Below are 26,243 nucleotides of genomic sequence, written 5' to 3'. Positions count from 1 at the left end.
GCATCGTGTGCAACCAAACATCGTGTGACCAAGCGCTGTCTGCACGGAACCTCGATGCTTAGATATATTTAGCCGAACAGCCAAATGATTAGTGAGTAGTGAAGAACACATGCGTAAATTACCTGAGTCGGCGTAGATCGCACGGAACACGGAGGGATGTTTCTTGGTGGTAGTGAACTTGACATGAAGTGATTTTCCAGGGGGAAGCATGTTTCTCTGCTTGTTCCCAGTCGTCTTGATGATTTCGGCCTCGTTTCCAGCATAATTATTGAAACGTACGTTATAATAGTATAGATCACTTGATTCTCGACCTAAAATAAGAACACACAGTCAAATACTTAATGCCGATTGAATGTTTCGGTTGTGTTTAGTTTTCAAGTAATATAATCTTGTAAAATCTAAGCCTACTCTAGTGGAGGGGCACCTAAATGCTATTCCAAGAATAGCGAGGAAATAACTGATTGAGGGATTGTGATTGCGTAAAGTCTTAGCCTACTCTAGTGGAGGGGCATTTAAATGCTATTCCAAGAATAGCGAGGAAATAACTGTTTGAGGGATTGTGATTGCGTAAAGTCTTAGCCTACTCTAGTGGAGGGGCATTTAAATGCTATTCCAAGAATAGCGAGGAAATAACTGTTTGAGGGATTGTGATTGCGTAAAGTCTTAGCCTACTCTAGTGGAGGGGCATTTAAATGCTATTTCAAGAATAGCGAGGAAATAACTGTTTGAGGGATTGTGATTGCGTAAAGTCTTAGCCTACTCTAGTGGAGGGGCATTTAAATGCTATTCCAAGAATAGCGAGGAAATAACTGATTGAGTGATTGTGGTCGCGTCCATATGTGCGCATGATAAGCATCGAGCGTTTTTATGACGTTTTTGAGTGCACCGCGTACTACTACCGTTGTACAACCAAATTACACCTAGCACCCTTGGTATTTTTTAGGTAATGAATAAAGAGCTAGTCCTACCTTCTCCAGCGCAAGAATCGATGTCAGAATGCCATGTCATCTTATCTGGACACGTCATGATGTTTGGGCTCTTGTTAGTGCAATGGATGTATCGAGCATTAGATGTGGGATCTGAGAAGAATCCATTGGACTGTGGGCACGCGACTGTAAAACAACAACAATACCACCATCAATAATTCTTTTCCCTATATCATACTAATCATAATTCAAGCATGCGCAATACGTACACTTAAATATAGTGTTATGGTTTGACTTACATGAAGATGAAATAACAGCCTCAGTGACAGCAGTCTTGGATGGAATAGGCAAGGTTCTCAAAACACCAGAACGTCCATTAATGAAGAGCCTTTCATTGGTAGCTGGGTTGAGCGCTAGGAAGGTGACCGGGACGTTATTGAAGGGTCCTTTTTCCAAGTAGGATAACTGAAGGTTCATATGTGGCTGTATGGTATAGCCCTGATCTTTATTGTCCCCTTTGCTGGGGATGATCTTGATGGGGACTCCTGCTCGGTTGAAGAATTTGACTTTGATGAATCGGTTCGATGAAGACTGAGAAACTGTAAAAGGATAGAAGATGGGATAAGCTTGAGAGCGATCAATTTTGAACAATATTTGCAATACTTAAAGAGTACAAAAAAGGGTTTGGATGTTTGTGCATATATACGGCCCGGATTTAAGGTAATAGTGACAATGATGGTGAAAGTGCTGTTGTTGTTGATGATATGATGACGATGTTGGTGATGATGGTGATGATTTTGCTTGTGATGAAGATGCATGTATACGTACTAATACACTTCATCCCAAGTCGTTAATTCTGGTCGTAATGGTAAACTTAAAACAAACCATCCAGGGAGAAAAGAGAATTGCAAAAACTCAAAAAGGGTAAAATATATCTTTTAGTTTTGTGACGCATCAAAAATTAAAGATTCACAATAACAATATTCTTATTATTCTCAATCAACAGGACATACCACTTCCCCAGTAATACAATGAAATCTTCTTGGCATCAAGTGTCCTGACATGATGATCAAAAAACACGAGAGAAGACAACGCCATCTTGGTGTTGCCATATGGTGGACCTGCAGAATTGCGGCCAACAGCAAGACGAGTTAAGGAATCTTGCAAGTGATCTCCTCGCTGAGGAACCACGGCTTCAGAAGATGCCACAGGGGCTCCATCCATATAGAGTGTGAGACCATCCTCTTGCTTCCAGGTTATTAGGACATACTGCCATTTGTTGGTGGTGTACGGTGCTTCAACCTGTGATATTTTCAAGGTGAGATTCTTAGTATGGTACTTGTAGAGCGACGCAAGGGCAAAGGAGAGGTATTGATTGATCAAATATTTACTTGATTTTAAATAAGCCTTTGTGAGCTTCTGCATGCGTGCCTAGTACCAACAGACCAGGCTTGTTCCTCATTCATGAATATATTTCTTTATAAGAGTTTGTCCTCAAGAATACAATGTAATCAATGACAGCTAATGGGCGCGAAACTAAGGCACGCCACCGCACTGAAATAGAGATCCAAACTCTCCGACTTCTTTTTTTACCGACCAAATTAACGTGAGCAGATAACAAATTCCTCATTATATTTTGATGAATTTGTTTATTAACAAAACATATTGAAGATAAGGTGAAGTCGTAAAGACCTATGTTTTCTTTGAGATTGTAGTACTAACTATGAACTGAGAAGCGAATAAACTGTGGTCAATCTTACCCTCCAAGCGCTGTTGGACTGCGATACAACAGCATAAAGCTTCTCGTTCTTGATAAACACCGTAAATCCTCGGCCATTGCTGTTGGATCCGCCGTTGTCCAATACATAATGAGGTTCATGTGTGTATGCAAGAGAGTCGTCATCGAACTTGACCTTGAATCCGACTGTCAGCCCTGCTGGGCAAAGCTGTGGATCACTCAGACATGTACCTGAAGAAATAACAACTTTTACTCAATTTAGATTTTAAAGTTTTTTGCCCAATCATAACAAGAATGAAAATGGAGCATTATTACTTGACTGAGCCAATCAGTAGTAAGCAGCAAAGCTAGGATCTGATTATATAGAGCGATTTTCACATGGATGGGAAGAGCACGGTACTGACTTACAGCACGTACTCGGTATGACATGCCGTAACATTGAATTGAAATAACTTCCTATGTTGTCTTCCAGTAATCAGTCATCCAACCATAGCGGGTACTTTTACGATTAGGGTAAGATACGGTACGGCACAGCAGCACGGAGACGAATTTGCCGTATGGTTTTCCACTCATGCAAAAACCCCTCTATCAGACAACTTCGATTTTATGAACAACTCTTGGAAATGAAACATCGTGATTGGTCGTGGTCAGTATGCTACTGGTTCTGCTCTCTGTTGATTGGTTTCAGTTTGACTTCTACACCGTTAACTTGGTTAACTTCGAACGTCTGGGTCGACCTAGATAGTATAAGCTTATACCACGGACAAACCATACCGTAACCTAGACAACTCTAGATCCCAAGCCTATTGTCACTCGGAGGATACAAACCAGTCAAGAATGATCTTTACAAACCTTTGAAGTCCCCGGCATCAAGCCAGCTATCTTTTCCGTTCAATTCTAGGCCGTCATCTATCTGCTTTAGTTGGCCGTGGGCCTGTACTATTGGTGACGAACCGACGACTGTGCCATGCTCCACCTTCTGTAAGGTCCACATGACCTTAGGAACAACAGAGGGTTCTGAAGTATACGAATCGAGTACGTTAAAGCTGGCTTGTAAGTATCGCAAAGGATAAAATTGCTTAAATGTTTGCGCTAAAAATAGCACTTTTCTAAGACTGTGAAGACGGTGTGCTTTGTTCTAGCTTGAGATCTTTTGTTTATCATTCCTTATGTGGTGTTTTTTGTACCCAAGCTAGACCAGAATGCATCTGTTTTTATGAGATTTAAAATGCTAGAGCTGAATTGTAACAATGGGTTTAATCACTGTTTATCACTGGGACCCCCATATATAAATGACAAACATTGGATTTCTTTAATGTTCATCACTGGGACCCCTATAATGATATTTATACTTACGTGGAACAGCTACGACCATAGTAGTAAAATCATTCATTGATTCCCTAGGCGTGACCGGGAAAGCGTTTGGACTGTTATTGATTTCCAACGGTGTTTTTGTGGCAGCATCAGTAGCTGTGAACAGCACAGGACTGACAGGGGTACCATCAGTTGACATAGACATCAGGGTCACTTCCAAGGTCGATCTCGGTATCATATTGAACCCATGGGTATTGCCTTTGCTCGGCTTGACGATGATGTCCCGACCAGCTTCGTTAGTTATTCGTATCGGAGCGTAAAAGATCTTAGCTGACACTGTAGCACAAAGTAATAAATAACTCGTAAGTTTCGTATTTGATTTGCCGCCTATCGTATGAGTGGGAAACTTACGGTACTGATTTACAGCACGTACAAGGTACGACTTTCCATAACATTGAAATGGCTTCCCTTTGTCTTTCAGTAATTCACCCAATCATAACACGTATGGATACGGCTTCGAATATACCGTATCTTTCCCCACTCAAACGAGAACGGCTCTAATTCAGAAAATAGTAAAAAAATATCTTTGCGATAAAAATATTCCTTAAAGCCTTGCGATTAAGAAAAGCCCGGACCTTAAAAATTATATTAAATTGTTTCCATATAACAGGAGTCTCATTAATACACATCCGATATACTTACAACTGTTAGAGAAGAAAATGAACGCCTTGTCGATATCTGATTGGTTGAGAGCTTGTCCAAATGTTGTCAGGGATCCCATGTCAAACTTAGCGTATCGTATATCTCCATTACTGCTGACACTTCGTCCAACTGTCAAGTTCTCTTCCAGGTCGATGATTGTCGATTTATCTGCGGGGCGACCCACGTCATCATCTGCCCGAAGGATCGAGTCTCTGTAGAGTTTCAAGCCATCTTTCTTATTCCACGTGATTGTGAGGTACATCCATACTTTGGGGTTCAAGGGCTTGGATACCTGATTTAAGCAGATAACTGAGTTAACAACTGAGTATATTAGAGTAATATCATCATCGTCATCATTACCACTATCAACATATTCTTTAGCATCTAAAAGCGTCATTTACGTAGTATTTGAGAACTACAGCTGTTAGACATCATCATCATGTATCATTATCACCACAATTATCGTAAGATCGAAATCTTATCACAAGCTCTATTAAGAGCATCATCATCAACATCATCATCGTCATTATTATCATAGTAATCGCCTTCAAAAACATCCTCATTATCATTGTGTGAGATCATCATCTTCAACAACATTATTGTCAACATTCATCTTCAACATCATCATCGTTATCATTGTCATCAGTAGCAGCATCGCCATCATCGCCATCACTACCATCTTTATCTACACTATTATCATCATTGTCACCAATTAACACAGCATGGTCATCAATGTCGGCACCATCATCATCCATATATCATAGATCAATAGTATATACTAACAATATACTAATGATATATATCTCCTTACCGTCCATATTCTGTCCAGTGTCTCCACTTCAACGTACAGCTTTCCACTATCAATATACATGGACATTCCTCGCTTGCCCTTATGATGTCCACCAGTATCCAAAATAAACCTTGGCTGATCTTGATACTCCATGGCCTCTGAATCAAACCGTAACTTAGTGGCCACAGTAAAACCTGTTTTGCTGTTATCAGGGTTCACAAGACTGTCATACTTTGGTAAAACAGAGGTCATATAAGTGTCAGTGCCATCGAAAGCAATACCATCATCTACATAGCGGTAGAAGCCGTGTGCGTGGAGGGGAGGACTGCCGAAGATTTTGTTCGCCTTCAGGGCCAACATGGACCAAGAGTGCTGTGGCTTGACGGAAGGTGCTGTGGACGACAGAAAATCCGGTTCTCAAGGTAAGCAGTTTTGATCAAGGTGTGAAATATTTTATAACATATTTTATATTAATTTTATATCAAAATATGACACGGTTTTTGAAAACAAGACTCTTCGTTCTTCACATTTCCAAGAAAAATGATATAAACTGAGAATAGAATTTGATTTGTCGAGCATTCATTGAAGCAAAATTTCTAGTTAGTTCGTCTTATAAATCCATACTCTGGTCCATTAGACCTAACTATTGTCACGCTAGCAGACTTACCAGGCGCAGTAATATTAAACTGTGTCACGACATCTGACAGCTCGGAAGGTGTCACGCTAATGGGTGTGATTTTCTCATTGATTTCTAATGTCGATTCGGTCTCGACGTCCTGGACCTTGAAATTTATTGGTGTAGGATTAGAGGGTCCTCCCTTGATGATCATCAGTACTTTGATCATGGATTTTGATGGAACCAAATACCCTCCTTTCTTTCCTTTGCTGGGGATGATACGAGCTTCACGGTTCAGTCTGTTGTTGGCTAAGATGGTGATGTAGTGCTCCTTGACTTCTGGTTTCTCTGTACCAGCTTTAATACAAAATAATAAGACATCAGTAAATGACTGCACAAGAAGTACGCGGTTGCCTTATGATGGCAGTTTGCAAGCCAAATTCATTATCACAAAGAATCACAGTAGAATGGTAAGGACAGCGTTCTTTTCTTATCCACACTTCCTGAAGTGTGATCAGGCTCACAGCTCAAAAAAAGAGACTATATATTTTTGTACAAGCTATTTCCAATTTATGGGTTCTGATTGTAAGGGCGATCTCGATGGACTAGCTACAAGATCGTCTTTGATGTAGCAGTACGCCACGTCAAAGCACTTACACCCTATTTCAAGACAAAAGCACCAGAAAGGGATTTAGGACACGGGAAAAAGATTAACCCAAAAATAGGGAAAGAAAATATGTAATGACAAGACAATACTTACTTGGGTTAGTGAGAGTGATTTTGGTAGCAGGATCATCAAAACTTCCAGGTCTAATGATCAGGTGTTGTTTGTTATTCATCAGCATCACTTTACCAGTCAAGGGATCAAATGCCTGCAGCCTGAGTGGATGGTCCGCAGTGTATTCCTTGGTGATTTGCATAACCGGAGCGCTACCGATGTGCAGTCCTTGGGAGATGTCCTTGAAGCTTGGTGCAATGATGGATTTCTTGCCTGCCTTGTTGAAGACTTTGAGTGTGACGTAATAGACAGAGGGCTTGAGCGCTAAGGATAAAGAGGCTACATTAATAAACGATTTTGATCATATGTATATCCATATGGAGTCAGAGGGTAGGTATGATGTGGTATGGTATCTGTGTGATTTTGTTTTGGTTTGATATTGTTTGATGTGGAATAGTATAGTGAGCTGAGTTTAGGTAAGATAAGATGTGGTGGTGAAGTGTATGATGTGATGTAAAGTGTTGTGGTGTGGTGTGTTTGTTGTATTGTGATGTGATGCGGTGTGATGTGATGTAGTGTGGTGTACTAGTGTGTGATGTGGTGTGGTTTATAGTCATGCGGTGTGTTGTTGTGATGAGATGTTGTGTTGAAGTGTTGTGGCGTAGTATTGTGTGTTGTGCTGTGGATTATTATGATGGATTGGATTGGAGTAGAGTGCTTTAGAGAAACCTTAATAGATTGTGCATAAATCCTAAAGAGGTTTATCTCATAATATTTTACGCAGTCTTTTACAACGTTTGAATTTTCGGAATGATTTCATCGATAACTTTTACTGAATTCTCTCGTGTGTCGAGCACGTGCAAATCTGCACATCCGTTAAACACTTTGCATATTATCATCAAGCTTGCAATCGTGAACGGAAGTTGTTTTAAATCTAAAGCAATAAAATTAAGCTATCTTTATCCTCCCCAGGAGCCAACTACTGGTAATCTTTCTACAAGCCCTGTTAACCTCAAGGCAATATATGCGAAATGCAAAGACCTGATGGATCAGGAGATGTTAGCTATTCTATCGCCTGATTCTGCACTGAAATCACAATCAATGATCCTGTGATCCAGGAATCAAAGGTATTGTAAGTCATTCTACATACAAGTTAATTGCTAAATACTTTGAGTTCAGTGTTTCATCCTGTCAATCAATGGTCAGTCACAATCAGAAGGTTTTAACAAGACGGTATTATTTACCTTTAGAGGGAATGCTTTCTTTCTTTGCGCCAACAGCTGGATGATTAAAAATATTGGAGTTAGTTATTGTAAAATGTGGACACGCAGACAGATCGACCAAGCAGCGCTTCGACTGACAGACAGTCACACAGTAAATGATAAGAACAGACAGATCAATTGATAGATACTAACTGAAGACAGACAGAGGGAGGGCTGAAAAACAGACAGACATAAGAACAGGCAGAAGACAGACAACTAACAGACAGAGGCAGACAGAACAAACAACCAACAGAATTCAGATCAGATTGAAAGACAGACAAAACGAACAAACAAAGAAACAGAGAGGAACAGACAGCAGACAGACGTAAAGGCAGACAGACAGTAAAGACAGACAGACAGACCTAAAGAGAGACAGCAAACAGACAGATTACATTCCATGATGATCGTACTGTCTTACATTACCTGTAGATCTTAGTGTCAGTTCTACTCGTTCTTTTGTCAGCTCCGGCGTTATCGAAAAGCTCGGTTTGCCATTAATAGTAACAGGTTTCTTATCTTCCTTCCCAACTGCATAGATCTCCACAGGACTGTTAGAAGTGGTGCCTTTGAGGATATTCATCATCACATTCTTCTTCACGTCCCAGTTTCCAGAAGACGAGGTGAGTTGCACGTTTTTCCCAGATCGATTAATGACTTTGAGTGCGATGTAATATTGCTTGCCTGCAACTGGCAAAGTCATGGATAAATGAATACATTTGTAAAGTTGTTACTGTTATATGGAAATAGAAGAACAGTGCCCCGCAATCCTTATACAACCCTCGATAACAAATATTCTAGCTGTTTGATGATGGACCTTTCCCGGATTCGCACTAAAATGGCTACAAGACAAGTTGGACATGATTTGTTCATATATTTATTTTCATTTATTGTGTCCAACCTCGACTTAGAGCCATTGTTTCGTGGTCACGTAAGGAAACTGAGGAAACTGCTGCTACGGCGAGATGTCACGCTCAACACCTAAGTGCATTGTGGGTCAAATCCAAAATTAACCTCAAAAATACAAACAAGCTTATCATACCAGGTTTTTTGCCATTAGTGACTTCAAATGTAATAGCTGTTCCTTTCTGAGCTGTTGGCGTGATAGTCAATTCCTTCTTTCCGTTAATCAAAAAAGACGTTTGCGTGACAGGATCGATGACAGTAAAGGTGATGGGAGCGTTGCCTTTGACTGACTTGGTAATGGTTGTCTGGAATCCCTTCTTGACTTGACGTTCTTCAAAGGCTTTGCTGTCTGAGGCTTTCAGGAGCACGTCTTTGCCAGATTTATTTAGGATCTTGATGGAAATGTAGAAGATTTGTGTAGATGTTCCCCCACCTGAAGTAAAAAACAAAGACAAAGTTAACCGACGAGTACATGAATACATATCGCATAGAAGGACACCCGAAATTGGACGTTGCCAGGGAGCAATCAAATTGTGAGCTAAGCCTTATATTTGGACCATGGGCATGGGTATATTAGTCCAATTGACTATTTAAACTGTTAGATCACATTACCTTACCCCCATCCCCCTAAACCAAGCAGTTGCTTCAAAAATGAAGAAAAGCACTTCAATATGATTAAAAAGACACAATTGCAGCTTATAATCTATAACACGGGAGAATTACGCAAAGTTGTTGGTAGTGATGATAATGATTGAGACGAATGTTGGGTATACTTAAAGCGATGACAAAACGCTTTTTTGCCTTCCTTGTGTGGTGAAGAAAATGTTTTGTGGGGTTTTACGGTTTCCAAAAGTTAAAAAAAAGCTATTCTTGTGACAGCAAGCCATCTTCAGACATTTGACATAAAGTACTGACAGCAACTTACCTCCTCTGACTTGTGTTTTAGACACAACAATAGCAAAAGGAACTCTGTCTGTTAGTGCTTCAGTGACAGACACACTTGGTTGGTTGTTGAGAAGTAATGGACTCTTGGTTGATGCTTCGGTGGCTTTGATGGTGATGAACGAGCCTGCAGCAATCTGCTTGTGATATGTCATCAGATATCCCGTTGGTAACTAAAACAAAACCATGATTATAAGGTCAGCATCAAAGAATCTTATTCTCAGAGGAATAACACGTGGTCTGTAATGGGAAAATTTTTGCCCAGGAAGAAGAGGCATAGCAGGCACGGAATCGTTTCTGAAATGGGAGAACATTGCCCTCACGGTAAAGCCGTTTTTGCGACGATGTAGGTCTTGATGGACGACAATCAAGGCGCTTCTATAACATTACGTAGGCACCTGCCCTTAAAAAATTGTGTTTTTGGACAATGTCATGGAAACAATTTCATTGACTATTACTTTGCATCACATTATTACAGCCAGAACCAAAGTGTTATACCGGGCTTGGGATGTTTCCGTTTTTTTGTCCGGTTATTTCGGCTTTTCCAGACACTATCGGAATGGTTCAAGTCAACTCACCGGTAGTCCCTGCCCAGGCTTTTTATCACTGGTATCGATGATCGCATCAACGCCTGCCTTGTTGACGAGTTTCAGAGCCACAAAACCAACAGGGGCAAGACCAGCTCCAGCTAAACAAAGAAAAGGAACGCACAGACTTTTAATGACCAATAGAGGAAGGAAGATCTTGGGTGCAGTGTTTTGTACTCACCATTTCTCCAGTAGAATGTATAAGTAGCACGCATAACTAAGGGAGACAAGTACGAGTTGAAGGTCAATAGGGATGCCATCATAAACTGCGCATAATCAGCTCCGCCCTCTTTAGAGTCTCTTCCAACGCACAGGTTTTTGTCATGGAGATTCATCGTTCGACCGCTGTCCAGACGACCAGTTTTGTCTTCGACCTTTTTCACCCCGTTGAGATAGAGAAGAAGGCCGTTATCGTTGGACCAAGTGGTACTGATGAAAAGCCATGCGTTCACATCTACTGGTGCAGAAACTGTCCACACTTTACTAGACGTTGCTAGCTCGAAGAAGACCTTGCCGCTCATGACATACATGGAGATACCGCGTGTCTTGGCACTGCTGGCTCCAGTATCTACTATATACTTGGGCGTGGTATAAGACGCTACACTATTGTGTAGGAATAGCTTAGAGGCAAGGGTGAAACCACTGATGCACTTTCCTGGGTCTATGAGGCAATCTTCCTGTGAAATGGTTGCTCCAAGCCACGTCGATTTGCCATCGAATAAAAGACCTCCGTCACCCAAGTCCAAAGCGCCCACAGCAGACAATGGAGGGATTCCTGGTACTGTGCTGGCCTTTAGGGAGATGGCATTCATTGACCAGGAATGGCTAGCAAGGACGGGAGGAGCTGGACAGAGAGGGAAAAAACGATTATCAATTGAGGTACGCTCGTAGAATTACAAATATTAAGCAAATATAAAATATTTACCTTTAGAATATTTGGTAGTTGAAATGTCGACTCCCGTTTCGGTATCAACACCTAAAAACAACAGGACAACTAAGTAAAAGTAATTCTTTACAATTTCGTTACCATAGTGATCTCAATTAACAACTAACAGGTTTCTATAGCAACCTTCTTCGCTAATATGGTGACATTAAGACATTATCTTTGAACTGCAAAACCTAGACAAAACCAGGACAAAAGACTACAATTGTTAAAGAAAATTCTGGGGTAGAAAGTGCGACACTTATAAGCGACAGTATATAGGCTTTGCACCATCACGTGAGGGCCGCCAGGACAAGAGGCAGGAACAATTGAATCTGGTCTAATCTGATTTACATTTAAAACATTCAGTTTCCGAGGGTAAAACACTCTTTTGTTGTGCCCCCTGTCATGGCTGCCATCACGTGGTAGTGCGAAGCGTACATTCAGCAGCCATTCTCCATTAAGTATGGCTAAAAATATTACATGGGGTGTCCAAATTAACCAATCAAAGCTGAGCTCAAGCTTTACTAACCAGTCAACGACAATGTAGCGCGTGTTACTACATCCTTGGAGTGCGTCGCCTGCACTTTGATGGCATCTACATTGTCTAGATAGTACGTGACAAGACCCTTGATGTCTGTCGCCCTAAATGTGATGAACAAGCCAGACTTCATTGTCTTTGCAATCTTGACCTTGCTTCGTTTGCGGACTCGGAATCCCTCATTAGGCACCCCATCATCGGTCAGGATCACTGCGTCTGTCTGAAGGGGGTTGGTTACTTCGAGGACTGCATAGAAGGTCTTGCCCTCACCGCCCGAACCTACAATGGACGAACAAAATTAATACAAGGTACAATTAAGAAGAAGAGCGCGCGTTATGGTTGGTTATGAAGGTACACACAAAACAATTTACCTAAATTGTGAAATGGAAATTCTCGCATGCATGATGCACTAACATTAAAATGGCTTTCTATTGCTTTCTAACAACCTAGCCGAACACATTTTCTATGTACGGTTTAGTGGTAAGACTGAAATGGCTTCCCATTGCTTCCGTACACTTTATCAGATCACAATGGTTAGTTACAGTTACGGCAGCGGAAGGCATCTCTCCAAAAGAGACTACAAATCAGCTTTGTTTTTCCTATCCTTAAGAAAAATCCGTTCCGCATGACAATGGTATAGGGAAAGCGCACATCGCGTAAACGCTGTTCTCCTGCTCTTACCACGTATCCAGAAGAAGCGATAATTAGCCTTGACGTCATTACTGGACAACAGCTGGTTATATGTCGAGAAGGACCCAATGTTCACCTTGCTGTAATACGATGCTGCTGTTGCGCTACGCCCTATCACAAAGTTGGGGGTCCCGGTATAGATTGGGTATACAACTCCCGACATGCCTGACGGGACAGTAGAGTAAGGTTTGTCGTCTATGTACAAGGTTAAGCCCGTTCGTCTACTCCAGGTAGCAGTCAGGTAGAACCAGGAGTCTCCAGTGACTGTCACAGCACCCTAAGTATAAATCAAAACTCAACTTAAATGCGTGACTCGTGCAAACCTAGACTGCGTGACACGTGCAAACCTAGACTGCGTGACTCATCAAAACAGAATATCAAACAGGTGAGAGAGTTTTATTCAAATAATTCTTTAATGAAGTGTTTTTACCTTATAGAGAGCATTGGACGTTGCGATTTCCACAAACAGTGACTTCATCACCAGATACACTGCAATACCTCGGCCTTTGGCTGTACGTCCGCTGTCCACCACATATCGCGGTGCATTCACCGTCAGGGAATTTGATATGAATTTCAACTTGATGCCGAATGAAAATCCCTCGGAACAGACGTCTGGGTTGATCATGCAGTCTTTATTGTCAAGAGACCCCGATAGGAAAGTTGTTGATCCATCAAAGCCAAGTCCTCCGTCTATCCTTGTGAACTTTCCTTTCGCAGTAAGAGCTGGATTTCCAGGTACCGCATTACCATCAAGATTTGCAAGCAGCCAAGAGTGAACGGGTCTGACAGGTGGGGCTAATAATAAGATTAATAATAGAAATTAATAATAGACCTTTACAGAATTCGCCACGAAGCAATAGTTCCAAGCAAGTCGAGATCGGACATGATAAAATACTTTGAAGAAAATGAAATTAAAGAGTTTTAGATAAAACGAATAGCAAAAATATCCAAGTAGTAGATAAACAAAAGATGATTTGTGTGTGGTGAGAAAGTTTGCAAAAGCTCAAGTAAAATACAGGAAAATTATAAAAACGTGGTCACGTTCTTTGCCATTTGCGGGAAGGAAAAAAAAGTCAATCTAAAACTCTCATCAAATTAACCTAATCTCGACTTGAAGCCATGTTTTCTGGCCACTCAAGCGAATTCTAGAATTAAGTGAAACCCGTGTCCCAAGTTTCCCTTCCTCATTAATAATCTCAGTAATGAACCTAATTTATGACAGAGTGTTACCTGAGACACCAGTTTCTTCGGTGATCCCCCCTAAAATACAATACAGATTAGAATGAGTCAGTAGAGTATTATGATGTTAGACTAGGCCATATCGGGTGGGTCAGAACAAAATCCTTCAGCCATTCTTTTGAACCCTTAGTTAGGGAATTAGTAATGTGAAAGGGGCTTATATATAATTGGTACAAAAAAACACAGACAAACAAATCATCGATTTATAATATTAGAAGCCATACCTTTTGGTAATGGTTTCACTGTTTGACCTGGATTAAGAAGAAAAAGTAACAAGTGATGAGAAGGTTTCAAGAATTTCTTTTTCAAACCAGCGACTTGAGTGTGGTCACTTGGTTGGTTGTCGGTAGCGCTAGATCACATACATGCTATTTTATTTATACTAAAGGTTCGGTGATGCGGGCCATGAAATCGTGCACTATGCCGTGCAACTGGGTAGCAGAGTGTAGAGCAAATGTTCTTAAGAACACACCGCGCGTAACTCGTTACACAAAGAAGAACCGTTATTCACTTTGATTGTTGTGAGCACGCTGAGTAGTAAAAAGTGCAACATTGTTTCGCGTAATATTCAATGACTCTGTCCCGTGTTGACGCATCTTAATGGTGAACATCAACATACCTTGTTCAGAAACGGTAATCTTAACAACATCAAGCGGTGATCCAGAAGGTGTAATATCGATTCTTGATTTTCCATCGAGAAACAGAACCTTTTTCGTCCCTGCAGCACGTGCCTGGAAAGACACCTGTGCCGGGGTGGATACTTCTTTCTTGATCTTAGCAATGACCTTGGCCTTGATAGGGAATCCCTGGTTTGGATAGTTGTCGCTTGTTTTCAGGATGAGACTGTTGGTGGTGGGGTTTGTTACCTCGAGTACGATGTAGTATTTAGATGATGGTCGAGTAGCAACTGCGGAAGAGAACACAATATGTATTTAATAGAAAAAAATACATTTGCGCGAAGTCTTTCTTTCTTTTTCCTCCTAGTTCATTAGAATCCAAGCTTGCACTTGATTTAATCTTAAAAACTAATATCTCAACAGATCAAACGCTATGGCCGTCTTATCAGAATTTCCTAATTACTGGGCTACCTGTGGTAGACCATTTCACTTACGTGGTTTGGAGAAGTAGTTACTGATTGGTGCAATCATCTGTGTCGGTATGTAAGTATTAAACACGACCAGTGAAGCCATCTTAAACATGCCATTCATTGGTGCACTCAATCCATTGACGTTCCTTCCGACATTCAGGTTGATCTGTTTCGTGGTTGGTTGCTTGTCTGGGTTTGGTTTTCCGTTTCTTGTCGACGATTTCATCTGGTTATCAACGTACATTTTGACACCTTCATTACGATTCCACGTGATGAGGAGATACATCCACTGACCACCGGTAACAGATGTTGAAGCCTACACACAAGAAGAAGAGAGGCGTTGTTGACTAAAAGGTATGTCAAGTTAAAAATCCACTTTGATTCCATGTTAAGTATATTTTAACTTTATGCTGTCTAAAGCTACATTTGTTACATTTTGCATGCTGCATGTTGCTTACTAAGCTTGAACTGCATTTTATCATATGTAAATAATTTCACGGCACAGAAGACATGCCGGTAAAACGTGAAGACGGACTTTAAGAATATTTCATATCGTTGGGAGTTTTTATTCACATCATCCATAGTGCAGTTCGGACTTGGTATGTAACATGCAAAATGCAACAAAAACGTAGCATTAAATATCAGCTTGAAGTTCGCTTTTCCAGTTAAAAGCTGAACACGATCCTGGTGTCATACAAATATGCGACAAAAAATATATTAATATAATGCAAGAAAGAGTTAATGGTTCTTACCTCCCAAGTCTGGTCTGTGGTTGCCAAAACAAAAACCAGTTTTCCATCGATGGTATACAGCGACACACCACGTTTAGCAGTACTCTTGGCACCCGTATCGATGATGTACTTCTCCTCCTTGGAACTTAGCGAACTTGGATCGATATTAATTTTAGTACCAATGGCGAATCCCTTTGTACAGCGTTCAGGGTCAACTAGACAGTCCATTTTATCGACGTGCGCTCCAAGCCATCCTGTTTTACCATCAAAGACGAGACCGCCATCTTCTGCTTTTACTCCTCCTGTTACTTTGAATGCAGGGTTTCCTTCTACGAATCCTTTGTTTATTGATGATAAAGACCAATAGTAGCTGTAGGGCACTGGAGGGTTCTCCATGAGGTCTTCTTTTTCTGAATAACAGTCATTATAGTATTATATTAACTTATGGCTGTTAAACATAGATCAGTTTACTTGAGATGCTAGTTATCATAATATGAAGACAAAAATAATTTGGGCAAAACAATCTCATTTCCATCGTAATGGACTACTGCGATGTTACGGCGGCCATCTTGGATCGCAAGGCATTATAGGGCGTCCAGGGGGCGAATAAAGCTTTGTTGCAGTATTGATGTCGATAGATTTTTTTTACATTGATTTTTTAGTGTTAAAGCAGCTCACCCAAAGCCATACAACAAAAGATGAAAATTCTATATATTTTCCGTCATCTTTGTTTTGTTTTGCCCCCTTTGCCATTGAAAGTGATACAGTTTGCAAGGTAACTAATATGGAACGAGAGCAGATACTGCAAACTGAAGGATGATACCGCACACTAACGGGGCAGATTTATGGCAAATAATAATGCAGATAGTGGGCAGAAAGTTTAAATACTGGATATCCCTGACTTTGTGAAGGTTCTGTTCATGGGATGCTTGTGCAATTTAGCAAAAAGTGATCTCTCTCAATCCTCGAAAAGCTGTCTTTTATCTTGTCTTAGAAGACGAAGTTCTCAAATATGCTACTCAATATACTATTTCACCCATGCGTCTCTCGAAGCGTTATGTAGGGGAAGTCTGAAATCCTACCTTAGCCTAGAAACCATGCGAATGCATACCCTATTTCATACGTGATATTATACCTGATGATGTTATTTCCAATGCATCTGGGTTCCCCCTCTCTCTAGTTGGCTTCACACTATAAGAACTCTCTCCATTAATAAGCAATTCCTTATTGGTTGCAGGATCATATGCATGGACGATGATCTTCTTTTCACTGAAGACCTCCTTGGTGAGTGTCTCGTATGACATAGGGCTGAGTCGGTATCCATCAGATGGGTGGTTGTCACTGGATATTATGATGGCATTGGATCGGTATTTGTTCTTCAAGTTCAGGGTTACGTAGAAGCGATCACGTGGTGCAGGCTTGCCTGTGGTAAAAAAATCAAATGGTCAGCTACTTAGAAATAGTACATACAAAGTAACACTCTAATAGTATCACAGAAGAATATCGGAATAAATATCTCTCATACTGAGTTGGTGAGCGCCTGCTCTTTGCTTCGTCCTTCCATTTGATTCATTCCCCCTTTGCAGCCAAAATTAGGCTGCTCCTTTATATGGGTACTTGTTGAACGAAAATCGTAAATTTTCAATTGTGCCTTAGAGCCCAAGAGAAGGACTAAGGACTTCAGTGGAGTAACTTCTTTTGAGTCTTATTTTTAAACACCAAATTCGACAAGTGCGTTGTGCAAAATTCTTGTCTCTTCCACTCTCACTTTTTTTCAGTGTTGTTGTTGTTCAACAAGTATATAATTTTGAGGATGATATTGAACAAAGGTATTCCTGTCTTCGAAAGTAAGGATCTCACATGGTATACAAGATTACTTACCACTGCTTCCAACAGGTGTGATGGTGACAGCGGTCATCTGCTGCTTGTACTCGCTTGGTGTCGCGATATATTCCAGTTCTCCATTGATAAGCACATCACCAGCAGTCGAGACATCTTGAGCTGTGAACGTCACTGAGGTAGGTGACGAGAGTTCTTTACGGATGACGACTACTTGCTTGGGTTTAATGTGGAAGCCTCCTGCCGGTTGCCCGTCACTTGATAATAAATCAATCTCCTTGCCAAGGGTGTTGGTCACGTGGAAGTTAATGTAGTACATCTTGGAAGGCTGGATGATGGCTGAAGAGAAATATCAAATCCAGTTATGTATTGTTAACCGTTAGCTTCAATTCGTCCTCTGTTTTGCCTTCAGTTTTCGTACCGTTAATGCTATTTTCATAAACATGCGAACTCACGAGCTGCGGGCTGCACGCTGAAATTTGTTTTTTCATTGCTGTTAATTAAAACCAATCAGTCGGGACCTTTTATATTTTTGACTGGCGGCAGCAAAAAAACAAATTTCAGCGTGCAGCTCGCAGTTACGGAGTTAGCATGTTTAAAATAGCAGTGATATATAGTAGAGTGATGGGTACTGGTAGGAAACGTATTATACTTAATCAAGATAGAGAACCCAACTACTCTAAAGGTAGAAAGGCTTAGACGGAGTATACATGTACAGTAATAATGGATTTAACAGTGGATTCCATAGAGGGACAATTTTTACTTCAAATTGAAAGTGACTTCTCTTTAGCTAGATGTTTCCTCCACTCAAAAAGTTAGATCATTTCATAACTCACACTTACCATCAGTTATATAATACTTGTAGATATCAAAGGCAAGTGGCGCAGATAAGTCTTCCCGGAAGATTGCCAACGATGAAATATAGAAGCTAGCAAAGTTGGGTGCAGAGTCTCCAATATTTCGTCCAATGCTAAGGTTTTCCTCTTGAGGTGCTGCCATGAGGTTAGTCACTCCCATTCCCCCAGAATCTCCGCTCATTTCCTGTCCGTCCACATAGATAGTCAAGCCCCTCTGCATACTCCAGGATACAAGGATGTAAATCCATTTGTTGGTTGCTATGTCCGTTTCAGCCTGCAAGAGAGGAAAAAATGAAATGACAGGCATGAAATCAAAGTTTATGAACCTGTAACTTGTTCATCCTGAGGGTCTCTAGGAATAAAATGGAATAAAATGGAATAAAATGGAATAGAAAGAAAGGGAAAAGGAAGGTAGGTATCACGGGACAACGCCTTCTGTGAGTAAAAAAAACGCCACTGCTAATTAGAAGCAAGACAGATGGTACTAGCCGCGAGAAGCGCCTTTTGCATTGAATATGTTCTCATCAAACCTCTTTAGATTGGGCGAAATGTTTTTCCATTTCAGACCACATTTCATTCCCTAAAGTATTATTTCTTTATTTAACGGTTGTACACGAGAAGAAACAAAGAAACATAAATATGGATGCAACTCAAACAAAGAATTTTTTCACAAGAGAATGACACGTGGTCGGAAATGTGAAAACACTTCTTCCAAAATAAAGAGGCTTATACAATTATTTATATTGTAATCGCCGTACCTTCCATTTTGTATCTGACGTAGCAAGTTCTACGACCAGTTTCTGTTCCAGGATATACAACGACACCCCACGACTCGACAGACTCTTCGCGCCGGTATCAACCACGTACTTAGGCACGGTATATCCTTTGACTGTATCAGGAAATTTCACTTTGAGACCAAAAGCAAAGCCCCTAGAGAATCTCTCGGGATAGACAAGGGCGTCGTCGGAGTTCAAATGCGCAGTAAGGTACGCGGAGGTACCGTCCAGGAAGAGTCCTCCGTCAACTATCTGGAAGTCTCCGTGGGTCTTGAAGCTTGGAGAACCAGGGATTGTGCCGTTGTTGACGGTATAGAAGGACCAGTAGAATGCTGGAGTAACTGATGGTAACTCTAAAGGTAAAAAATCATTATGATCACTTTAGTTTGCAGCCTTTAACATTTTAAGGAGGATCGCCGCTTATTTAGTTAGCTGTATATGGGTTTTACTGACTTAGCTTGACTTTATGTTTTTACTGACAATATTAGCCCGCGTACTTACTTGGTTTTTGTTGTGATCCAGCTGAAACAAAGACAGTAAAATACTATTAGTACAAATGTTTGCTAATTTTTACGGTTATATTTTGGGATACATATGTTGGCTGTTGTGTGTTGTAACGTAGATGCCTTTCAAAATATCAAGTCAAATTGTTTCCCAAGGTTACCGCGCAAAAAAAAAAAACATCCATCTAGTAGACTGACATATCAACTGTTAGCATATACCAAAAGTTTTGCCAAAAGTTTTGCGTGAATTTGTCAATTTGGGAATTTCGCGTCTCGTAAGTATTCCCCGATATTCACTTCGCCTTCGGCGAATAATTGCTAATTATTCTATTTAAGATCACTTGTCACTCCCTTGAGTATTATTTTCTTGATTCCCAGTAATTTTTGAGAAGTAAATATTTGTGAATTCGTCTTCCTAGAAGAATGACAATTGGTCGAAAATGGGAAAGCATTAAGAGGAGTCTAAGAGGATCTGTTCTATTCATCTTTTATAGCTCGTTTGTTGCCCCCCCCCCCCCCCTTAAAAACTGATGGTCTAATAGTCATGTTATTTTCTCAAATTACCTGGTGCAGTTATAGATATTGGAATCCTACTTTCATTAGTACTGGGGATTATTCGTTTCCTCTCTTCACCATCAATCCGCATCACCGTCTCTGTTTCTATGTCAACGGCAATGAAATCCACAGGCGTTGTGCCATTGGTTGTCTTGGAAACTATCACCATGGTTCCGGTAGGGATTTCGAATCCGTCGTCAGGTTTGTTGTCACTGGGGATCAAACTAACATCTCTGCCTGCGTTGTTGGTGACGACAAGGTTAATCGTGTACACTCCTGTTGGGTTGGATTTGACGACTGAAAAGGAACGAGAAAAAAGGTCAGCATATTTATTTATTTATTCCTTCCTTCCTTCCTTCCTTCCTTTCCTTTCCTTTCCTTTCCTTTCCTTTCCTTTCCTTTCCTTTCCTTTCCTTTCCTTTCCTTTCTTTCTTTCTTTCTTTCTTTCTTTCTTTTCTTTCTTTCTTTCTTTCTTTCTGTTCCTTTTTACAACTATTTCTTATCAAGATGAGCAGCTGTCACTAATATTCCAGATGACTTACTTTGTTTCCTCATCTGGACTTCTGTAAATGCGCCCTTGTCGTTTTTAGGCGTGACAATAAAACTTGGGGCATTATTAATAGCCACTGCAACCCTGCTCTGTTTGTCGATTGCGGTCAGTGTGATTGGATTTTTGCTCCCCACCGTCTTCGTAATCTTCATCATCGTGTTTTTCTTTACGTGGAAGCCACCCTCGGGTTCAAGGTCACTCGTTCGGACAATGACGTCATTTCCGGCATAGTTCTTGAATGCGAGTTGAATGTAGTAATGTCTGACAGGAGAAGCTGTGAAAACAGAAGAGATGCGAGATATTTATGACCTTAACTTTTCTTATTATGTGTCTTGACCAATACAAGGGTATGATACAGTAGTGGGGTACTATTTCGTATGACTGAATAATTAAGACACATGTCGCGGGCACGGCACGGGCAAAGTGATCATCATTTATTTATGCCAATCACAGTATTACTTACCGGTCAGAGTGATGGTCAAGGGGATCGCGTTTCCTTTGGTTTGTGTTGGTGTCAGGAACAAGTAGGGTTTGTAGTTGATGAATAGTGGTTTACCAGTTGTGTCGACCACTGACATGTTTACTGCGAATGGTGAGGTGACCTGAAGTACAAGGAAAGGAGACAGATTAACTAAATGACTGACTGACTAAATGATTAATTGATCGACCGACCGACCGACCGACGGACAGACCGACTGAATCCACAAAAATTACCAGGAATCCGATATCTATGCTTTTTTTAGTCAAATGTTATTTAAAATAATTGCTTGGTAAATATCAATTTTGTTTACCTGTTTAGTAATATCAGCGATCAGATTAGGCTTGATGGTAAATCCTTCAGCAGGCTGTCCATCACCCGTAAGCACACGTACATCACGTTTGGCCATGTTGGTTATCCTCATGAAGATGAAGTATCTCTTACCAACAACTACGATATAAGAACAGGCATTCAGGTTAGTATTGGACCAGCAGTTGAACTAGCTTACTAGGGGTAGCTAGATATGTAGACCTTAATATGAGATACAATGTTTCCCTATTTCAGTCCATTTGATATTCATTAAGAATGGGATTCTATTTTCATCCAACTTGCATCAGTCTCAATCGTTATTAAACAAAGGAGTGTTAATCAAGAGAATGAGGCGTGATCTAGAATTATGGGATTATCTTGAGAAAGGCCTATCCTTGAGGTAATCTGCAATGACTTATCTTCCAGGAAAAAGTGAGTAATGCTTCCCAGAAGTTTCTACATACTAAAGAAACCAAAACTCTTGTTCAGCTGTTGACTCTCACAATTTTGATACTGAAAGAGCGTACCTTACCTAAAATGTCGTAGAGTCAAAATTTCGCCTTTGTTCGCTGGGGGGAGGGGTATGGGGTTTAATTAACAAGATGTATTGTCCTACCTGGTTTACTAACGGTGATGGCATATGGATACTGTTTCGTTGCTGTTGGTGTGATAGTAATGCTCTCTGATTGGTTAATAGCCATCTGTTTCCCAGTATCCATGTTGTAGACAGTAAAGGTGGTCTCAATGTTTCCTGGCACGGTCTTGGTGATCTCAGCAATGACATTAGCGCTTATAGGGAACCCTTGAGCAGGCATGTCATCTCCAGAACGAACGATAATCCGCTGACCTACTTTGTTTGTGACTCTCATGTAGATATAGTACGTTGTTGGAGGGGTTGGTGACACGACTAGAAATATTTTACAGATATTATTAATGACTATAAGACAATTACATTAAGAGGAAATAGTATTTAATATTCTCGTCTGAATAAAAGGACAGCATCCAGGAAGCGTAATGATCATATAAAGAATAGGACCAAGTGCTTGAAAGTGTGGCGATGGTGACCGGAAACAGTTACAGTTTTTCCAACCGGAAGTCTGTCTATGGATCGCAGTGGTTACATTTCACATTCTTTACGATCACAAACTCGTAAATCATGCCACATCTTTGGAGTGGTAAAAGATTTCCATTATATAAGGGAATGTTGAGAAGTGTAAATGCTTATGAAGTAAAAAGCGTGGCCTGAGGTCTCGGGTCTTCACGTGATTTCACGGACACGTGTTTATTACATAAGTTCATGAAGTGTACTTACTGTTGACCCAGAAGAATCGGTATATCCTGATGACCATATTAGTATCCACGTACTGTTTGAAGATAGCAAGCGACGACACGTAGAACGTACCACAAGTTCCTCCAGCAGATCCCAGTCCCCTGCCGACAGCAAAGTTTGGATTCTGGTCGTTGATTGGTGGGTTGTTTGCAGCCAAGGGGTTAACTGTGCTAGCTTTTTTGTTTTCGTTGATGTAAACACTGAGACCAGCGGATGGCTTCCATGTTATCATTAGGTAGAACCAGCGACCGAGGGTGACCTGGGTAACAGCCTGAGACGAAATAAGAAGTTGTTAAAATCCTGGTCAAGCTAGCGTTGTGTTCGGTCTATTGTTACATATGTTTCATTACACGGGCGAGAAAAACAATCATAATACACAAGGGAATGATCAAGTTATTCTAAATTTGTGTCACTGAGAGGCAACCTAATATGTGTTTTTATATCTTTTAGTGAGTACGTTTTATTACATAAATTGTACTGCAGGAATAAGGAATCACAGCCCCAGCAATAGAGATACGCATAATACACAAGAGAAAAATCACTTGGTCATCTGTGACACGGTGAGGCAATCTTATATGTGTCTTTAGAGCAGACCTCAACATAACACCTCTTTGGTAAGTACGTTACATAAGACAATATAAAGTTGGAACTAATCAGCCGATGAGAAATCTCAGCACCAGAAAAGAAGAGAAGCATAATGCACAAGGGAATAATCACGGTAGTGATTTTTAGGGAGGACCTCTTCATAACTCCGATCCACTTTCATTTGTATGAAGTGTAGGGTCGTCCTTCACGAATTTGCAAGATGTGATCCTATTGGAGGGCACACATGTGTAGAACAATAGAAAACAATGACTTTTCCCCAACCCCGCCCCTAAACCTAGCCAATCACAGGGGACGTTGCAAATTCGTGAAGACTAACCTAAAGTTAGGGTTGTAGGGAGAATGAATCACAAACTAGTGTTGAATGATAAGTCCAATACGATACCTTGTAAACATTTTTAGAGGTTGAGATCTGCACCGACAGGGTTTCCCCCACAACAAACACAGACACTCCTCTTGTCATCAGACTAGTAGCACCAGTATCTAATAAATATCTGGGCTCCTGGCAGCTAGCGATGCTCTTGTCCAACTTAATCTTGAAGCCAATACTCAACCCTGTTAAGCAAGCCTCTGGATTTAGTAAGCAATCTTGTCTGGTGATCCTGGTCTGTACCCAAGATTGCTTGGAGTTAAATAAGTATCCCAGATCAATGAGTTTGTAGGTTCCTGATATCAGTAGTGGCGGGCTTCCTGTGATTTGGTTACCTTTCACGGCCAGGAAGTACCAGTAATAGCTTGTTGGTACCGGTGGTGCTGTAAAAAAAATAGGTTTTTAGTAAGAGTTTTCCTTTCCACACACAATTTATAAATACGTGAAAGACGCTTGGCCCAGAGACATTGGCAGTAAGTAAGAAGGACGTGAGGACGGATGGACTCTTTTATTGACGACTGACACTTTGGTAGAACAGATAGAAAAAAAGACTAACAGACGAACAGGAATGGACAAACAGAGGCTCGAGATATACAAATGGAAAGGTGAAGGATGGAATTACAATTAGGGAAGAGTATTTAAATATACAGAGTGACATGCCCATTGGGAGAACAAGTCAGAGAGCGGACAGACAGACAGGTTAATTGAAGCACTTACCATTGCTTGCTATTGTTGGTGTAACTACTGTTGGACCTAAACAACAAAACAGACACCGATTAGTTCTGAGTCTGCGACGAAAACAACTGAATGGCCCAACGGATTCTTATAGTTCATTGAGATCAATGATTATTACTATTGAACTCACCGTAGTTACCCGCACCACCAGCGCAATTCTGCTGACATGAAGTAGACGTTGGGAACAAGTTTTGATTCCCAAGGCAACCCTTGTATTTAATTTCTTTGCACTGAGTGGAGGCAATGTCAAAGTAGAATCTGGTTTCTTCGGATTTACACTGAAGTGGCATCCATATCTTGGCACAAATATTATTAGAAGCTGCCGAATCTGTTGGTACAGTGATATAAAAAGGAAATAAGACTTTGAAAAACTTTTGTGGTAAAGAAATAAGAAATAAGATATGCTACCAGGTGTTCATAAAATAACATTACGAGTGATAAAGGGGTTGTATGTGCTATTTTGAAGTCTCCATAAATGGTTTAATTTTAATTTTTTCTTCATAGCAGGATTTTCTGTTCATATATATAGATGTTGAATGTAGAGAATAAACCCTGGGAATAAGTTATGGCAAGATCTTAGCGATCTTTCTTAAGATTGGACCCGGAAATACGTCACAACTTAAAAGCCCTATAACTAACATTTGGCCGTGGAATCAAAAGACCATGGTGAGCGACCTCATTTCTGGTCGAGTTTCGGGCGGACCCGACATCACACTTAAGTAGAGTATGTTGGGTCTCTTTCTTGATTAGATTTTCCCCCGAGTTTTCCGATTTCCTTCCTTCGCAAAACTCAATACGCTAAATTCCTGAATCTCTGAATTAGGCCGCCCCTTGATTTAGTTAAGTCCATAGGTAAACCTGGAAAGGAATCTTACCGCATTGTTTTTCACACAACTCGCGAGTCAATTCCGGCAAGCTTCTAAATGAACAGCTCTGGTAGACTTCCCTCAGGAACGTCATACAAGGAGTGTTGAAGTCAGCTGCGTTAGCCTTCTGGATCTCTTCATTAAGTGCGCTATAGCAAGGACCGTCTGGTTTTGGCAGTGCACAGCGTTGAACTGTTTATTAGATATAGAGGTAAAGCATAATCACCTTAAATTGGAGTAAGTTATTGCAGTATCCTCTTAAGGTGCGATTACGCGGAGCAATTTTCTCTGTAACTTGTCTTGCAACGGCATTGCGACACAAGTTACAAGAGTGTTTGCACGGTGCAACGGAGACGCAGTCGTTGCCAAAATTAGAAACGCAACTTGTCTCGCAACATTTTTTTTTCAAATTGCGCTGTAGATTACACGCTGCAATGCTCCATGCAACTTGTATCGCAACGCTGTAATCGCGCGTAATCGCGCATTTAAGGTCAGGCCGGACGAAGCATTGAAAACAATGGATAATAGGAAAGTCTTTCATAAGGTTCGGCTCATGTGGAATTAAACGTTTGGTTTCGGCTTTACAAGGTTATTCAAGTTTACTCAAGACATTAGGGAATAGTCGATGCCCTAATCATCATTCTTAAATGTGCGCGCGGTAGATTTTGATGAATTGTCATGATCTCATTTGAAACCTTTTCCACTAATTCCGACACCAACGCCAACGCCATACCAAGATCAAAAATGAAAAAGCAGCGCAATCC

At 40.7% G+C, this 26,243-nt stretch overlaps 2 protein-coding genes across 33 annotated transcripts in view; one reads left to right on the top strand and one right to left on the bottom strand.

The window, feature by feature from the left end:
• Positions 1-26,243, bottom strand: part of LOC116292758 (uncharacterized) — a 60,211-nt gene that overhangs the window by 8,972 nt on the left and 24,996 nt on the right. The window contains exons 37-77 of the mRNA XM_089034008.1: positions 25,489-25,671; positions 24,744-24,941; positions 24,596-24,631; positions 23,894-24,261; positions 22,888-23,176; positions 22,192-22,482; positions 21,580-21,716; positions 21,252-21,390; positions 20,732-21,062; positions 20,248-20,450; positions 19,682-19,702; positions 19,163-19,533; positions 18,390-18,678; positions 17,590-17,886; positions 16,844-17,131; positions 15,730-16,118; positions 15,002-15,293; positions 14,510-14,797; positions 14,115-14,141; positions 13,882-13,911; positions 13,082-13,446; positions 12,643-12,928; positions 11,953-12,240; positions 11,424-11,474; positions 10,680-11,342; positions 10,490-10,599; positions 9,895-10,084; positions 9,106-9,402; positions 8,490-8,753; positions 8,049-8,084; positions 6,847-7,128; positions 6,138-6,443; positions 5,492-5,862; positions 4,681-4,972; positions 4,021-4,314; positions 3,517-3,681; positions 2,687-2,895; positions 1,940-2,228; positions 1,226-1,525; positions 969-1,112; positions 123-311 (exon numbers count right to left, since the gene is read on the bottom strand). Of these exons, the coding sequence (XP_088890134.1) occupies positions 123-311; positions 969-1,112; positions 1,226-1,525; positions 1,940-2,228; positions 2,687-2,895; positions 3,517-3,681; positions 4,021-4,314; positions 4,681-4,972; positions 5,492-5,862; positions 6,138-6,443; positions 6,847-7,128; positions 8,049-8,084; positions 8,490-8,753; positions 9,106-9,402; positions 9,895-10,084; positions 10,490-10,599; positions 10,680-11,342; positions 11,424-11,474; positions 11,953-12,240; positions 12,643-12,928; positions 13,082-13,446; positions 13,882-13,911; positions 14,115-14,141; positions 14,510-14,797; positions 15,002-15,293; positions 15,730-16,118; positions 16,844-17,131; positions 17,590-17,886; positions 18,390-18,678; positions 19,163-19,533; positions 19,682-19,702; positions 20,248-20,450; positions 20,732-21,062; positions 21,252-21,390; positions 21,580-21,716; positions 22,192-22,482; positions 22,888-23,176; positions 23,894-24,261; positions 24,596-24,631; positions 24,744-24,941; positions 25,489-25,671 (9,858 nt within the window). The remainder of the gene's footprint in view (positions 1-122; positions 312-968; positions 1,113-1,225; positions 1,526-1,939; positions 2,229-2,686; positions 2,896-3,516; positions 3,682-4,020; positions 4,315-4,680; positions 4,973-5,491; positions 5,863-6,137; positions 6,444-6,846; positions 7,129-8,048; positions 8,085-8,489; positions 8,754-9,105; positions 9,403-9,894; positions 10,085-10,489; positions 10,600-10,679; positions 11,343-11,423; positions 11,475-11,952; positions 12,241-12,642; positions 12,929-13,081; positions 13,447-13,881; positions 13,912-14,114; positions 14,142-14,509; positions 14,798-15,001; positions 15,294-15,729; positions 16,119-16,843; positions 17,132-17,589; positions 17,887-18,389; positions 18,679-19,162; positions 19,534-19,681; positions 19,703-20,247; positions 20,451-20,731; positions 21,063-21,251; positions 21,391-21,579; positions 21,717-22,191; positions 22,483-22,887; positions 23,177-23,893; positions 24,262-24,595; positions 24,632-24,743; positions 24,942-25,488; positions 25,672-26,243) is intronic.
• Positions 1-26,243, top strand: part of LOC148909056 (uncharacterized) — a 45,560-nt gene that overhangs the window by 14,721 nt on the left and 4,596 nt on the right. For 9 of the 32 annotated variants that reach the window (XM_089033703.1, XM_089033717.1, XM_089033715.1 and 6 more), the window contains 18 exons: positions 1,933-2,244; positions 2,642-3,717; positions 4,069-4,340; positions 4,829-4,936; positions 5,510-5,892; positions 6,929-7,194; positions 7,777-7,931; positions 8,603-8,686; positions 13,089-13,440; positions 14,931-15,046; positions 15,138-15,331; positions 16,946-16,992; positions 17,605-17,908; positions 18,413-18,549; positions 18,678-18,815; positions 19,186-19,539; positions 20,257-20,557; positions 21,588-21,741. The gene's annotated coding sequence lies outside the window, so the exon portion shown is untranslated. Of the gene's footprint in view, positions 1-943; positions 1,647-1,932; positions 2,245-2,634; positions 3,718-4,068; positions 4,341-4,817; positions 4,937-5,509; positions 5,893-6,928; positions 7,195-7,776; positions 7,932-8,602; positions 8,687-13,088; positions 13,441-14,930; positions 15,051-15,137; positions 15,332-16,945; positions 16,993-17,604; positions 17,909-18,412; positions 18,550-18,677; positions 18,816-19,185; positions 19,540-20,256; positions 20,558-21,587; positions 21,742-23,388; positions 23,520-26,243 lie in introns of all 32 variants that reach the window. The other 23 variants (XM_089033707.1, XM_089033704.1, XM_089033716.1 and 20 more) reach the window with 23 other exon arrangements.

This window comes from Actinia tenebrosa, unplaced genomic scaffold (genome assembly GCF_029948245.1).
Source record: "Actinia tenebrosa isolate PJP-AT-01 unplaced genomic scaffold, QUT_ActTen_1.0 PGA_scaffold2__45_contigs__length_23673736, whole genome shotgun sequence".
NCBI classification, from domain to species: domain Eukaryota; kingdom Metazoa; phylum Cnidaria; class Anthozoa; order Actiniaria; family Actiniidae; genus Actinia; species Actinia tenebrosa.
This window is presented reverse-complemented; position numbering and strand designations above follow the sequence as displayed.